Source organism: Eretmochelys imbricata, chromosome 1, assembly GCF_965152235.1.
Source record: "Eretmochelys imbricata isolate rEreImb1 chromosome 1, rEreImb1.hap1, whole genome shotgun sequence".
Classification (NCBI taxonomy): Eukaryota; Metazoa; Chordata; order Testudines; family Cheloniidae; genus Eretmochelys; species Eretmochelys imbricata.
In genome coordinates, this window is record NC_135572.1 from 287471703 (window position 1) to 287487789 (window position 16087).

General features: G+C 41.6%; 1 protein-coding gene across 2 annotated transcripts in view; it reads left to right on the plus strand.

Annotated features, from left to right (window-relative positions):
• The window catches only part of PPP1R12A (protein phosphatase 1 regulatory subunit 12A), a 211603-nt gene that overhangs the window by 157076 nt on the left and 38440 nt on the right, over window positions 1–16087 (plus strand). For both annotated transcript variants that reach the window (XM_077832675.1, XM_077832676.1), the window contains 5 exons: window positions 5083–5173; window positions 7139–7336; window positions 7534–7699; window positions 8917–9035; window positions 11843–11908. In XM_077832675.1, coding sequence (XP_077688801.1) covers window positions 5083–5173; window positions 7139–7336; window positions 7534–7699; window positions 8917–9035; window positions 11843–11908 — 640 coding nt within the window. The remainder of the gene's footprint in view (window positions 1–5082; window positions 5174–7138; window positions 7337–7533; window positions 7700–8916; window positions 9036–11842; window positions 11909–16087) is intronic.

Sequence of the window (16087 nt, forward strand, 5' to 3'; positions counted from 1 at the left end):
TCCAACAGTAACTCAGGAAGATCTTAAACAGCAGCTAGCAAAGTTAGATATTTTTAAATCAGCAGGTGCGATGACTTGCTTCCAAGTGTTCTAAAAGAGTTGTCCAACGAGCTCTCTGAACTGTTAATATTGACTTTCGGTAACTATTGCAACACTGGGGAAGTTCCAGAGGACCAGAAGAAAGCTAATGTTGTGCTGATATTATGACAGAGTAAACAGGATAACCTGAGTAATTTAGGCCAGCCAGTCTGACATCTCTTCCGGGCAAAATAATGGACAGCTGATATGGAACTTAATGAATTTGAGGAAGGTTATGTAATTAATGCCTGTCTGCTTGGGTTTGTGGAAATATATCTTGTCAAACTTCATATCTCTTTTTTTATGAGAATACAAATTTGGTTAATATAGAACACTTACACTTCTGTCGGGCATTTTACTTGGAACCGCATGACGTTTTGATTTAAGAAATTAGAAAGATGCAAAATCAACATGGCACATATTAAATGAATTAAAAATAGGCTAACTGTTAGGTCTAAAAATATGATTGTAAAAGGGGAATCAAATGGTGTGTTTCTAGAGGGATTCCACAGGAATCTGTTCATAGCCCAACGCTATTTAACATTTTCATCAATAAAACGTAATATCATAACTGATAACGTTTGCAGATGACACACAGATTGGGGAAGTGGCAAATAATGAAGAGGACAGGTCACTGATACAGAGGTATCTGGATTGCTTGGTAAGCTGGGCATAGGCAAACAAGACGCATTTCAGTAAAGTCATACATCTAAGAATAAAGAGTGTAGGCCATACTTACAGGATGGAGTACTCTGTCTTGGGAAGTAGTGACTGAAAAAGACTTTGAGGGTCCTGGTGGGTAATCCGATGAACATTAGCACTCGTGCATTGCTAACATGGGGCTTGTCTACAATTGAAATGCTAGAGAGGCACAACTGTAGCTGCGCCACTCTAGCACTGCAGGGTAGACACTACCTATGCTTATGGGAAGGGTTTTTCTGTTGGCATAGGCAGTCCACCTTCCCACGAGACAGTATGGGGGTCGAAGAAAGAATTCGTCCATCGACCTAGCACTGTCTACACAGAGGCTTAGGTTGGCTTAAGTATGTTGCTCAAGGTTGTGGATTTTTCACACCCCAGAGCAATGTTGCTGGGTCAATCTAATTTTCTAGTGTAAACCAGTCCACAGTTTGAAACACTACTTAGCATCTAGAGTAGAAGCAGTTTAACACCTTTAAAATCTTGTTAGCTCATTGGTTTAACCAGAGGGAAGCCCAGAGTAGAGCATGGCAGCTAACACAATTTTTAAGGTGATAAAACACATGTACACTTGCTTGTGTGTTTGTGTGTGTTAAAAATGTTAACTAACACATGTTAAAATCCTAGTGTAGACATGGCAGTTTGTGTTTTAGCATGCGTTAGCCAGCCAAGGTAAACTCTAGGAGTCAGCATTTCTCAAGGGACTTTTCATGCTGCCACAGCTTCCTGGGGCCGGGTGGCAAAGAAGTGGCCCCACCCCCAGGGCTGCCAGCAGGGGTGGGGCCCTGTCCCCCTCTGGAGCCACAAACGCTAGAGGAGCAGGCAGGTGGTGGGGTGTGGGCTTCAGACCTGGGGGTGTGGGTGGCAGGCTCCAGCTGTGTGGCGGCAGCTCCATCCTCTAGCCAGGGGCTTTGAGCCCTGACCCTTGCCCTGGTCCCAGGCTCACCCCCCACCCGTTGCCTCCTCTGGCTCTGAGCTCCGGCAGTGAGCTCTGACTCCTAGCCACAAGGTTTCGTACTCCACCCCTGGGGCCACGCAATTCAGTTTCTGGCCCTCAGCCATGCGGCAGTGACTGATGGCCCCAAGCTCACCACCCCCCACATTACCGCTGGCCTCCACTGCGTCGTCTGTCCCCAGACTCCTCCTCCCATCACCCTTGGCTCCGAGCTACCTCCCTACCCACCACCTCATCCAGGGCTTAATTTGTCCTGGCTTGCCAGTGACTTTGTCTGTTGTGAAAAGTGATATTTGTATGTTTTATATCACTTTTCACTGCCTTCCTGCTAGCTAGCGAGTCGGCTGCTGTGAAAAGTTTTATATTAACAAAATACAAATATCACTTTTCACAGAAAGAGACTTACTAGCTAGCAAGACTTTAAAAAAGCAACCGAAAAAAGCAAAAGAAACCAGCACGAAGGGACAAGAACATGCAAAGCATGTTCTTTTTTTCTATTCTGTTTAGGTCCAGTAAAGAACAGAGAAAACTGTACATTATTTTTATTATTGAGTCTGTGAAAAAACCTTCCATAAATAAATTATAGTGATTTGGACATGTATATGTGCATATTTATTTGTTTTTCCTTAAGTTAATTGAGTATTTTAGGAAAAATTGTCAGAGCGGCCACCAAAAAATTGCTTGTGAGAACCCCTGCTTAGGTTCCTTGTAGGTTCTACAGTTGACCCCTACCAGCCAACATGTTAAAATAGAAGCTTCCCTTCTACATTAGGATTTTATCATGTTTGTTACCGAATAGGATAAAAATGTATGGTTTTCCTGATGAAGGCAAGGTCTAGGTGGTACGTGGTATTTCCAAACACATTAGCTAGCTCAGTTTAAAAAAACAAAAAACAAAAACACACACCTTTTTTCCTAATCTAAACTAGCCCTTGCTATCTAGCAAAAGAGAAGAGCTACCAAAAATACTACATGGTGAGAGGAGGATGGGAAATGAACATTCTTATGAATTGTATTTTATAGATGTTACATAGCAGGACAAAGGGCACTTGTAGAAATAGCTATATTTGTATCTATTAGGGCAAATTTGTGTTTTCATTTTTAATCTGTCTGTAGTTAAAGTAGAGGTAGAACATGGGTGATAATCCAATATTAGTTTGTGCAATTATTTATTTATTTTTTTAAAAGATAGTAGTATTTTTAAAGTGACAGTCATCTCATTAATTTAAAGAGCTGTTCTTAATGATGGTTCTAGTGAGTGGTCTCTCAAAAGTAAAGGAGTGTTTCCAACATTAACAAATATGTTCTTTACAAAAAAGCTAATAAAACATAACCAACCGTTTTGTATACAACATCAGAAAATGTGATGATCACGAAGTCACTATTGTGAAAGATGGATAAACTGGCCAGTTTTGGGACCCAGAATGGTTCAAGGCTGCACAGTTTGTTGTCCTCAGACTTGGAATGCAAGATATATAATTTGTAAATAGAACTTTGTTTCGAGGCCTTAATTTTTGGCTTGTTTTCAGCTTTTTTTACCAACTTTGTTACTCTAAAGATGCTAAAATATACTTAATACTTTTAAATAACTATCAGTATTACACAGCAAAGAACTGATTATGAATAGGTCTAGCACTGATTTATTATCCTGTAATAGAAAATCAGCAGTTCCATTAAGAATCTTCATGTATCATTATAGATGTATAGATAATTCAGTAAGGGGCAAATCCTGTGTCCACAGCTGAGGCAGCCTCACTTGTAGTTGAACCGATGCTGTTCCGCTGCACAAAGGAGAGCGGGATGAAGGGAGCATAAACCCTGTGCCCAGCTGATCCATGTGTCAGTACATAGCTCAGCAAGAGGACCCAGAAGGTTCAGGGAGGAAAAGGCTTCACACATTTTGGCACCTCCCCTGTGCTGTGACTGGAGGTTTTGGCCAGCCCCTACCACAAGTGAGAGCAGCTTTGAGGGCTAGATTAATTTGTGTTGAGCTGCCTGGACTAGTTTGTGCTGAACAGCCAACAGACTCTATGGGCTATTAAAGCAGCTGGAATAGCAGGGTTGTGAGAGCACCCGGGCAAGCCACCTGCCCCAGGAGTGATGGAAGCGGCCAAGGGTTGGCGTAGGGCACTCCTGCAGAGAAGTCTCCCTGTACATAGGAGATATTCTTTTGGGGCCCTCGTGATGGCTTTAGAACTCTTCTATACAATCAAAGCTAGTGTAAAGGAGCAGTGGAGCATCCATAAATTGGGTCCCCCCTATGTGCAGGGGTCCCTGTATCGTAATGCACACTGGGCTGTATATGTACAGGCTAAGGGAAAGGAAGGGGTGGGATTTGAGGATCTGCTTCTATACAGATTGTCCTGTCCTCCTTTGCAGGGCATGAAAGCCACATAAAAGCCTGGTCACACAGACACATTGTACACTGGGCTCAAGATTTGCCCTTTAAATCTGAGAGAGTTGAAGCCTCAAAAGCAGAAATTCATTGAATGGCTTTAGGATCGAGCACTCAAATTTACATGTGAAACAGAATCTCTCATGAAAATAATCCAGAAAACTTTGTTCTCTTTTCCCCCAGAGTTAGAGAGGAGTGCTAGTTTTAGATCTTGTGTTTTGTAAGACTACTTGGGAGTTTTAATTGTCATGGATTTTTGGGAGGTTGATTAGTCATGAGGCCAAGTGTTACGTTTTAATGTTTTGTTTTGCTTGGCAACATGGCTAAAAGTCTATTACTTAGAGGCCATTGTTCTAGATGTTTGTATGATTTTTGCTTTTATAAAATGACTACAAACCTGTAATACTGGAAAAAATGAGCAGTCGCTTTGCATTTTTAATACTCTGAGACAATAGATGGCATAGTAGGGCTTTCCTGTAATAGCCATATTCTTTACGTTAAATATATAAAATTCATGTTAAAGCTTCATAGTCATTTATATATACCTACACGCTATATATCTGAGATACTCCACCTTTTTAGCAGACTGGTAGAGCACCAAAATAGTTTAAGTGGTATTGAGAGAAAATGCCAAAATGAGTTTATTGTAAATAAGAAAATTTACTGGTAAGGATATTGTCTAGATCAGTAGTGTATTCTGGTGATATGATTCTGATATAACACTTAAAGATTAACTGCTATAAATATGCTAAAATTTATTCAAAATACAAGTTCTGTATTTCTTGCATTTTCAAAGACAGATTTATGTATCTAGTTACATTATGTAGAATTTAGTTTTGAGTTTTCTTATAATTGCGTTGATTTTCAATCATAAAATGTTGCAAATGTTCATTTCTTTAATCATTTAATGCAAAAATTAGTGGTTATTAAATATTATTTTAATTTTACTCTTTAGATCATACCTCACTCCTGTTCGGGATGAAGAGTCTGAGTCCCAAAGAAAAGCTAGATCCAGGCAAGCAAGACAGTCCAGAAGATCCACACAGGTACAGTTTTTTGTTCTTTTTTCATTTATAAACACATAAATTGGTGGCAAACTCTGCAATAACCTCATAATTTTTACAGTAAAACGTCAAATACAATGACGGTTCTCACCAGTGTAAACTCAGTACATACCAGCAGATAAAATAATCCACACTACAAACAATGACAACCTTCCAAATTTAAAACCTCTTCCTCTCAAAATGTTTGGGAGAAAAGAGGGGCCTTCCAGTGTTCCTTTAAGGTTAACAGATCCATACTGGAGGGAAGAAAGCAGAGGTTCCAGCACAGAGTGTCTTCCGGAAAGCCTCTTCCTGTTGTATAGCAAGGTGGCTCTAGTTGAATGTCTTCATTGATTTCAGCTGTGACAATATGACATGCCTGGGTAATTGGGTCCCAAGCTATTTAGACCTTTAAAACCAACACTTTGAATTCCACAAGCAAACTTACTGGTAGCCATTACATTGTCTGAAACACCATGCAATGTGCTCCAGGCTTGAAACTGTTTGAGAAGCAGGCCTGGCATATTATATTTGCTTCTGTTCCTGAATGGTCCCTTGATTGAGGTGACAGACCTGGACCTGCGTGGTCCACATCAAAGAGAAAAGTTCAAGCTAGTCTCCCTAGATGTAGATTGGGGGGGAGGGGGGATGTGTGGAGTGCTCTTTGAACATCTAGGACTAACCCAAGATCTAAGAATACTCTGAAGTTTTGTGTATGACTTTTACAAATAATAGTTGTACACTGATTTCAGGCACTGATACAATATTTCAGCTATTTCTCCCAAGCCAACAACAAACAGTATCCTCATCTTATCTGGATTGAGTGGTAGCCAGTTACAACTCCTCTAATCCCTAAAAATCATATAGCCCCTAGTATACGTGTTCCAATGCACTAGCCCATACCAAATGTGAAAAAGAGACAGATCTGGGAGTCCTCAGTATATTGAATATGTTGCAGTCCACATCCTCTCACTAACTCCTCGGTATCCTCAAATAATAACCAAATAATCATTGCACTTTCTAATCTAAAACCAAACCTATCATCAGATTGACTAATGTCAAGAGAATTTGTAAATTGAAGAAACTATCAGAGCTACCCTACCACAAATCTGTCCATGCCCTTCCCTGGAAAAAAAAGATTGACAGCAAGATCTTTTTCAAGAGCTGGCTTCATGAAAAGAGGCCACACAACAGTTTCTTTAAGAACAGCTGACACAATGACTTCCGTAGGCAAATGTTGACAGTCTCCACCAATGCTGGACACAATAGGTCCAGCTCACATATGCTAGTCCTTAGTCCCACCTTGCAGGTGGCATCATCAGAATTTCAGTAAGTCACACTGGCTGAAACTCTGAAAGAGAAGACCTGGCATTTTCTTGAGATGTTCTTTTTCCATAGCAGTAGACAGCTTACTCTGGCTCAGATAATTTTATCTTCAAAGTAACATGAAAATTTTTAAGGATAAGTTTCAGCCTTTTCAGGTAAGCAGAGACCACTGTGAGGAAATGTAAGGTATTAAGTGCTGCAGGCATGATTTTTTCAGATGTGCTGAGGACCCACAACTCCAGTTGTAGTGGAATGTCTGAAGGCTCAACACCTGTTAAATTCAGCAGTCTAAGACAGTGAATACTACTGTATTTTCATAAACATTCTCTCTAAAATATTAATAGTGCTTATAATATAGTGGAAAAGATCTAGGGTGGAATTTTCAAAAGTGGCTACATGATTTAGGAGTGTAATGTCCCATTGAAAATCATATCACAGAAGCAGACATTGTTTATCTGCATTTTAGCAGGCACATGCTAAGGGTACAGAATGAAGAGTAAGTTTTGTTAATTGCAAAATGCAAAAAAAACCACTCCAGAGTTAAAAACTTTAAATCTGTTTTAGGAGTTTATAGACTGGCCATCAATAACAGTAAAAACTGAAAGTGAAATGTTGCTTTTTGCTTCTGTTTTTTTCCCACAGGGTGTAACACTGACTGATCTTCAAGAAGCTGAAAAAACTATAGGAAGAAGTCGTCCTACACGAACCAGAGAACAAGAGAATGAAGAAAAGGAGAAGGAGGAGAAGGAAAAACAAGACAAAGAAAAACAGGAGGACAAGAAGGAATCAGAAACTAAAGAGGATGACTTTAGACAAAGATATTCCAGAACTCTTGAGGAGGTATCTCATACTATTCCTTTTAAGTGGTGTAACTGGAATAAAGTGGTATAAATCTTAATTTTTGTTTGGTGGTGCTAAGATTATAATAGACTGAAGTTTTCTTTAGTTATTTAAATGTCTTATGTTAATATTCTTTATTTTTATCTGTGTCCTTTTAATCTTTGGAAATTAATATTTACTTTTTCTCTGCTGAACAGCCCTATCATCGCTATAGGCCAGTTTCAACTCCAACTACTTCATCATCCTCTTCGCTTTCCACCTCCACTAGTTCTCTTTCTACTTCAAGTCAACTAAACAGACCAAACAGCCTTATAGGTATAACTTCTGTTTATCCCAGAAGTGGAACAAAAGAAAATGAGAGAGGTAGGACTATATGTTTTGACTTTTTTCTTTCCTTATTTATTAGAGGCTCTTTTGTCTTTATAGAGGGTCTTAAACTGCATGTGTTATGAGGTAAGGAATTTCTTAAGGCCACTTTAAGAGTCGCTGCCTCCCTAGGATAATTATCTTCTGAAGCAACCATCTTCAAGTGGTGCCTCCCAATATATAATACTTTATTTCCCTCTATCGTGAAGTGATTCTGAATTTGGGTCAGATTTCCATAATACTATGTTGCAATTCTATGAGTTTGCTGAGAGGAAAAGAGTGCTGTTCAAGGAAGCCAAAATCAAAGCAAAGGGGTGCTTTCACCTTGAATGTTTTATTTCTTTTTTTTCTATCTCATCCTTGGTTCACCTTTTAACAGTTTCATTGAAAACCGTGAAGACTGGAAGCACTGAAATAAATAAGTTAGGGTAGTGATTACTACAGTACCTGCTGGCTGTGTATGATTTGTTGTATTAACAGAAGGGTAAACAAATAGTTAAAAATACATTAGAGGAAGTAAATGTTTTGTTTGTGCAACCGTGAATAATACTTATTTTTGTACAAGTTATTGAAAGCATGTGAGAGGTGAAAAATCAGAACTCAAAAGTGAGAGAGTTTGTCAGTAAGGCCCATGCTGAACTCAAACTAAATTTCCATTAAGGAAGAAGGAAGCCCTTAGCACAATCTTAATGAAATCCAGGAAATTTCAGTACATTGTCCTAAAAGAGAGAGAGAGATTTTTTGGGTAAAGAAAGCTTAAATGAACGTAAGTCAATTGCACAGAATTCTTGATGCTATAACTAAAGAAATATTTATGTGAGGAAATGTAGCCTGGTGTTCTTTTATGCTTGTTTCTCTTGAGTCAGATGCCCTCATAATAAAGTAGACAGAAGTTTTAAAGCTTGAATCTTAGAACCAACCTCTAGATTGTTGTCAGAAGTATTCCTATTATATTGAAATATTTTGGTTAGGTGACTGAGGTAGAATGTTACAGAAAGCAATTGGGAAATACAAAAATACTTGCCAGGCCACTTTAATGATGTTTACAACAATATTTCACAACTGTGTTCTGAGCAGGTGTGTGTTACCACGTAATTTATAAAACTGGCTACTGAGCTTCTTGTTCCAGCAGCTCTAAGATTACCATGTAAGTTGTATGTTACAGAAGATCACATGATTTCTGTGTCATATTTTAAAAATGTTATTCTTAACAGAAGGCCGGAAAAAAGAAGAAGAAAAGGAAGAAGATAAATCACAGTCAAAATCAATACGAGAAAGACGGCGACCAAGAGAAAAACGAAGATCTACAGGAGTTTCCTTTTGGACTCAAGATGTGAGAAACTGCTAAAACAACTAAACATACGTCTATTTCATAGCATTTAGAATTTATATAAAATTATCACATTAAAATAATAGGAAATAGCTTAAAGTTTTATCAGCATTTCTCAAACTGGGGTCTGCAGATCCCCAGGTACTCTAGGGAATCCGTGGGCCCTTCTGATCAACTCCTCCCCCTCCCTTCCTCAACTGCTCCCCTCCCTCCCAGCGCTTCACACCGGGGAACAGCTGTTCAGCAGCGTGCAGTAGGCGCTGGGAGGAGCAGGGATGGGAAATGCTTTGGGGAGGGGGCAGGAAGAGGAGGGGCAGGGGTTGACCGGGAACAAGAAGAGGTGGGGCGAGGGTGGGGCCTTGGGGGGAAGGGTGGAGTGGGGGCAGGGTCTTGGGGCTGAGCGGCGAACTTGGGGGTCTGTGAAAATTTTTAAATAAAAATGGGGGTTGCCAAAGTTTGAGAACCACTGAGTTATATGATTTAATATGATTCTTTCTGGAAAACCCAGGAAATAAAACATCATGAGATGGATTCAACTATGCCCATACTAGTGGGTGCTTCCAAAAATAGTTGCAGTCTTGCTTGTAACATGTTTTTCTCTATATAAAATGTGTTAGCATGTTGGAGTAGCATGGATTGTTGAGGTCTGTATTGTCTGGGATTTCTTCCCAGGCCATTTAGATTAGTAATACATAGAATGAGATGACCAATACATAGGACATTGTTCCTTATAGAATGAGATGACCACTGTGTAGGTCATCATGCCTTTTGCCTAAGTGTGGCCACAGCAGTTGTTAAACCCATAGGCCTAGCATGCTTGAAATGACTGTTGCTGATGTCAGATATAGTTGTTCTGTATAGGTCTACAAGCTAATGGAGCCCACTTGTAGAGTGCAAGTAAACAATGAAAGCAGCAGTATCTTGGGTTCAGATTTAAACGCATCTAAATTGGGGTGTATTGATCATTCCTTTAGAAAACACCTTATTTTGAAGGGATAACATTTCCACACAGTAAGCATATCAAATTATAATAATGAAAAAAGAAAAGGAGTACTTGTGGCACCTTAGAGACTAACTAATTTATTTGAGCATGAGCTTTCGTGAGCTACAGCTCACTTCATCGAATGAATTCTAAAACACGTACATGATCATGATGCAATAGGGACAAACCAGAAGAGCTTTTATAAACCAAAATCATTCATCTTCAATCTACTAGAATTCTTTGAGCAAATAGTAGATTAAAGAAAACCAGTTGATATAACACATTTGTACTTTTTTGAAGCCTTTGACAAAGTCTGTCTGTCACAAGAGGCATTTAAGAAAACTAAGTCATAGTATAAGAGGTAAAGTATTGACATAATTTAGAAACTGGCTCAGAAACGAAGTGTTGGAATAAATGGTCGATATTCAACATGTCAAAAGATTAACATAAAGTTCTCCTAGGAATCTGGGTAGGATCAATAGGTAAACAAATAATTACTATCACTTACTCTATTTGTACAGTGTCTAGCACAATGAGTTGAGGCACCAAGTGTTACTATAATACAAATAATAATAATAATATGCCTTTTAGATTGCATACATGGCATGGGTTTTGAGAATGAGAGAAAAGAAATTGAGGATAAAATTCAGAAGAGCCTGATAGGCCCATTCTCTTCTGGATTTCCAGCCTTGATTTCAAAAAAAGGCCCCTCACTCCTCTGAAGAAGCTTGTAGAACTGGTATATAAAACAAATACCTTCCTTGTCCAGTCTATTAAGATAGTGCAGAGAAGAGAGCCCTGACCTCAGCCACTGTCCCAAAGTTGTTTGTGATGTTTTTAAAACTCTTCTGATCTAGGAAGTATTCTAATTTTAGAATGATACTTACACCATAAAAATAATAAAGTTCAGAATCCTTCAAGTGCAGTTGAAGCAGTGTCTAGTGGGCAAGAGTAGATATCTTTTTATATCAAGCTCTTTTGCTGCCAGATAATATTAATGGGGGTAGTTTCACAGTTAAGAAACATAAGCAATAGTGATCAATTTAGAACAAAATTCCCTCCCTCTTCTTAATCTACAAACTTAATTTGTGAGAAGTAGATCCGTTATCCTGTGCTCTGCAAATTGCTGTGTATTTATAATTGAAAGTAATTAAGAAAAGTCAATTCTGATCAAATTAACAAGAAGGCCTATACTCCCAATGGTTTCTAAAAATAAGAGTTCAAATGTCTCTTGTAAAAGCAAGTGTTTCCTTATGCCAACTATATAATCCCACTTTCTTCCATTATATATCAGTCTAGTACTGAAAACATCTACTTGTTCAATGTTTCTGCCATTTTGTTTTGTTAAATAGAACAAAGCCATCTAGGAATGCTATGGGATACTTTTGGACAAATTCTTGTCCTTTTGTGTTTGCTTCTGTTGCTTTTATACAACATATAAACTACAGTTCAAATAGATTTAATTCAAATAAACTCTGGGCAAGTCTACCCTACTGAGCTACATTGGCATAGCTGTACTGATGCAGCTGCACCATTGTAGCACATCTAGGGAAGATATTGTATGCTGACAGGAGAGTGCTCTCCCATTGGCATAATTACTCCGCCTCCTGCTGACATAGCGCTGGCGTGGACAGTGCTTAGGTTGCTGTAATGTGTTGCTCAGAGGGGTGTCTTGTTCACCCCTTTGAGCAATGTAAGTTATATCGACTTAAGCAGTAATGTAGATCAGCCCTCTGTCTTGAATGTTGACCTTAGAAATATAAAATGTTTAAAAACTCTAAATAGCATTTCAAAAGTTTACTATTTTTATTACTACTATTTTCTCCAGAGTGATGAAAATGAACAGGAACATCAGTCTGATTCAGAAGAAGGAACAAATAAGAAAGAAACTCAGGTAATTGTTGGGTATTTTTAATTCAATTGTGATCTCTTAAGACAGATTTTGTTTTAATTTTCTTTCATTGCAGTTAGATTTGGTTATAAGAACACATCTAGTGGGGTATCTGTTGAATCATGTCTTGTTGTTATGTTTCAGTACCAATTCCTTCGCAGTGTGAAAGATGATGTCTTCTAGCCTATAAATGAACTACAGGCTTTAATGATAGTTTTTAATATATTTTAATAGTGGTTGTTTGCTGTGTATTACCTTCCCCTTTCTTACATTTTAGGTATAGGTAAGTTGAATTTGTTGTAAATGTTGATATTATTTCTAACTGATGCTTAGGCCAGTAGTTGAGGGAGTTCTTAGTTCTCCTTTGAGTGCTTGCTTGTGTCCATTCCATGTTAAGGGTGTGTGGTCACCACATGCACCGGTGCGGGAAGTTTTTCCCTCAGCAATATCCATAGTGGACTGGCTCTGGCACCCTCTGGAGTGGCGCCCTCATGGCGTGGTATAAGGGGCGCCCCCGGCTCCTCGCACCCTCAGTTCTTTCTTGCCGCCAGTGACGGTTCTGGAATGTCTGGTGCTTCGGCTAGCATTGATTCCTTCTCCGTTCTTGTGAATTTTAAAATCCTGTAAAATAGTTCTTCATAGTAGTTTTCTTAGTTCTCAAACTCTTTGTTAGTCCCGAGTGGCTTTAAGCCCTGCAATTGCTGCAGATGGTCTATGCCTGTCAGCAACCCACATGCTAGCTGCCTAAGGTGCTTAGGCGAGGGGCACATAAGTGACAAGTGCCGTATCTGCAAGTCCTTCAAACCTAGGATGAGGAAGGAGCATGATATCCATTTGAAAGCGCTCCTAATGGAGTCGGCACTCACTCCAGCACCGGAGCTGTGGTCCGACTCCACACCGTGGCATCCGTGCACAGTACTCCCCTGGTGCCGTCCACAAGCCAGCTCTAGTCTCCCTCCACGGCTCCGGTCAAGAAACTGAAAAAGACTGTGAGGGGAAGATCTCCTACCTTACGCAAGGGAAAGGAGAGGGCAGGGGGCGAGCCAAGAGTCATGTTGGGCAGCTCAACGTCCCCCTCGGGAAGTCTCAAGTAGAGCGGTGCAGCCCATCCTATGCCTTACCTATGACTCCAGATAGTGGTGTAGGCCTCAGACAGCTTCAGGTGTCATCGATGCCCAAAGCCGTTCAGGCAGCTCAGGAGATCCTGACGCTCCTGGTGCTGCCCTCACCAGCTCCTGTGGTACTCCGGTCTTGGGGAAAACCCCCATTGGGACCTATGCGTGTGTCCCCAGCTCAGCGGTACTGTTCCCATCAAGAGGGACGTCCCGCCAGCGTTCACCTGGCGCAGCCATCACACCTCAGGACGGGAGAGGCAGGCTCAGCAGAACCCTCTTCAGTCCCTGCACTGAGGGCACCGATCGAGGGACTCAAGGCTTACCTCGCTGATTGGTGCAGACCCTTTGAGGCACGTGCCACCGGGCAAGAACTCCTGGATCGGCCCAGACCATCTTCAGGGGCCCGGGACCAAATCGGGCACCAGAGAACACCAATCGCCGGGCCCTCATCGCCAGTCTCCAAAAAGGTGGTCTCCCTTCTCAGGATGATCCTCCCAGCAACGGCTCAAGGTAGCTCCCGGTCCAGTTAGATGTCCCGGTACCGGTTGAGTAGTGTGAGGCGTGGATGGCCCGGTATACCCAACGCAGATCCCCTGCAACAATGGCTGGGGACAGTCTAGTCCCAGTCCAGAGACCCCCTGGAAAAGATAGTTACCATTCCCCAGACAATGGTGGACTGACCACAGGACAGTCCTGGAGGGAGTTCCATTCGACAACCCCCCTCACTCCATTGAATTGGTGTCGGACGCCTCTGATCTCAGCTGGGGTGTGCATCTCGGTGATCTCCAGACACGGGGGATATGGTCCCCAGAGGAAGCGCAGTTACACATAAACATCAAAGAGTTCCGAGCAGTCCAGCTGGCGTGCAGAGTCTTCCTGCCCCAGCTGTTGGGCAAGGTGGTACGAGTCCTGACGGACCACACAGCCTCGATATTCTACATCAACAGGCAAGGGGGGAGCTCACTCGTCAGCTCTGTCAGAAGGCGCTCTGTCTATGGGACTTCTGCATCAGCCACAAAATCCCCCTGGGAGCTTGTCAACAGGCTGTCCAGACTACTTCCTCCACTTGAGGAACCAGGGCCTGGCGCACTCTTCTATTAGAAAAAAGGAAAAGGCAGACTTGTGGCACCTTAGAGACTAACAAATTTATTTGAGCATAAGCTTTTGTGAGCTACAGCTCACTTCATCGGATGCATTCCAATGAAGTAAGCTGTAGCTCACGAAAGTTTATGCTCAAATAAATTTGTTAGTCTCTAAGGTGCCACAAGTCCTCCTTTTCTTTTTGCAGATACAGACTAACACAGCTGCTACTCTGAAATCTTCCATTAGAGCGCATCTAGCGGAAATCTCCGCTTTTCACCCGCCGATCCAGGGATGGATGGTGTTTTCCCATGACATGATGGTCAGATTCTTGAGAGGGCTCAAGAGACTCTTCCCACAGGTAGAGTCCTGTACTGTCCTGCAGTGGGATCTTAACTTGGTCCTCTCTAGGCTCACTGGCCCACCCTTTGAGCCGCTGAGTTCCTTCTCCCTTTCCCACCTGTCATGGAAGGTTGTGTTCCTGGTGGTGGTGATGCTGGCAAGACGGGTCGCTGAAATTAAAGTCTTGACCTCAGAACCTCCATACATGGTCTTCTACAAAGATAAGGTTCAGTTGTGGCTTCACCCAGCCTTCCATATGAACCAGGATATCTTCCTTCTGGTGTTCTGTCCCAAACCACACAAGACCAGTGAGGAGAGGGTCTTCATGCCCAGGACGTCCAGAGGGCCTTGGCTTTTTACTTGGAACCTACCAAGCATTTCCAAAAATCAACTCAACTCACCCAGTGTCTTCGCAGAGGTTTCCAGCTGGATTATGTAGTGCATAAGGATCTGTTACAACCTGGCTGGGGTTCTGCCGCCATTGATTGTCAGAACCCCCTTGATGAGGGTGCAGGCGTCTTTGATGGCCTTCCTGGCACACATCCCTATCCAGGACATCTGTAGAGCCGCAACATCCTCTGTTTACATGTTTACCACTCATTATGCCACCACTCAGCAGGCCAGAGAAGACGCTGGGTTCGGCAGAACTGTATTGCAATCTACACATCCATGAACTCCTACCCACCTCCAGGGGTTCTGCTTTGGAGTCACCTAATATGAAATGGACATGAGCAAGCACTTGAAGAGAAGACCATTACCTTTTCCATAACTGGTTTTCTTTGAGATGTGTTGCTCATGTCCATTTCCTAACCCACCCTCCTTCTCCACTGTCGGAATTTCTGGCAAGAAGGAATTGAGGGTGGGGGGAGCCAGTGGCACCCCTTATACTGCGCCATGCGGGCACCACTCCAGAGGGCGTCAGAGCCGGTCCCCTGCGGATACTGCTGAGGGGAAAAACTTCCAGCACCGGTGCATGGGGCGAGCGCACACACCTAATATGGAATGAACATGAAAAACACATCTCGAACACCAGTTACAGAAAAGCTAACTGTCTTTTTCTGCCTTGTCAACATCGTTAGTTTCATCTGTTCTGTTTTTCTGGCAAAATTCTTTGCTGTGACTAATGGTGCACAAACTTTGAGTCTTCTACATTTTTCTTGAAGAATACATAAATGAGTGGGTACTAATAACAGTTGGTAATATCACAGGGAAGCTGAAGTGGAGAGCACAATCTACTTGAATTCTTCATGCAAGAAATGGGTTTCTAGAAAAATACCAGCACAAGATTACTAGTCTTCAAGAAAGTATATTATGGGGAATTGACGTAATCTTGTTGCTGTCATAAATATAAAGGGAAGGGTAACCACCTTTCTGTATACAGTGCTATAAAATCTCTCCTGGCCAGAGGCAACATCCTGTTACCTGTAAAGGGTTAAGAAGCTCAGCTAACCTGGCTGGCACGTGACCCAAAGGACCAATAAGGGGACAAGATATTTTCAAATCTTGGGGGTGGAGAAGGCTTTTGTTTGTGCTCTTTATTTACTGGGTTGTTCTCTCTTGGGACTGAGAGAGGCCAGACAGAAATCCATCTTCTCCAACCCATCCTAATCCAAGTCTCCAGTATTGCAACCAGTATAGGTAAGTC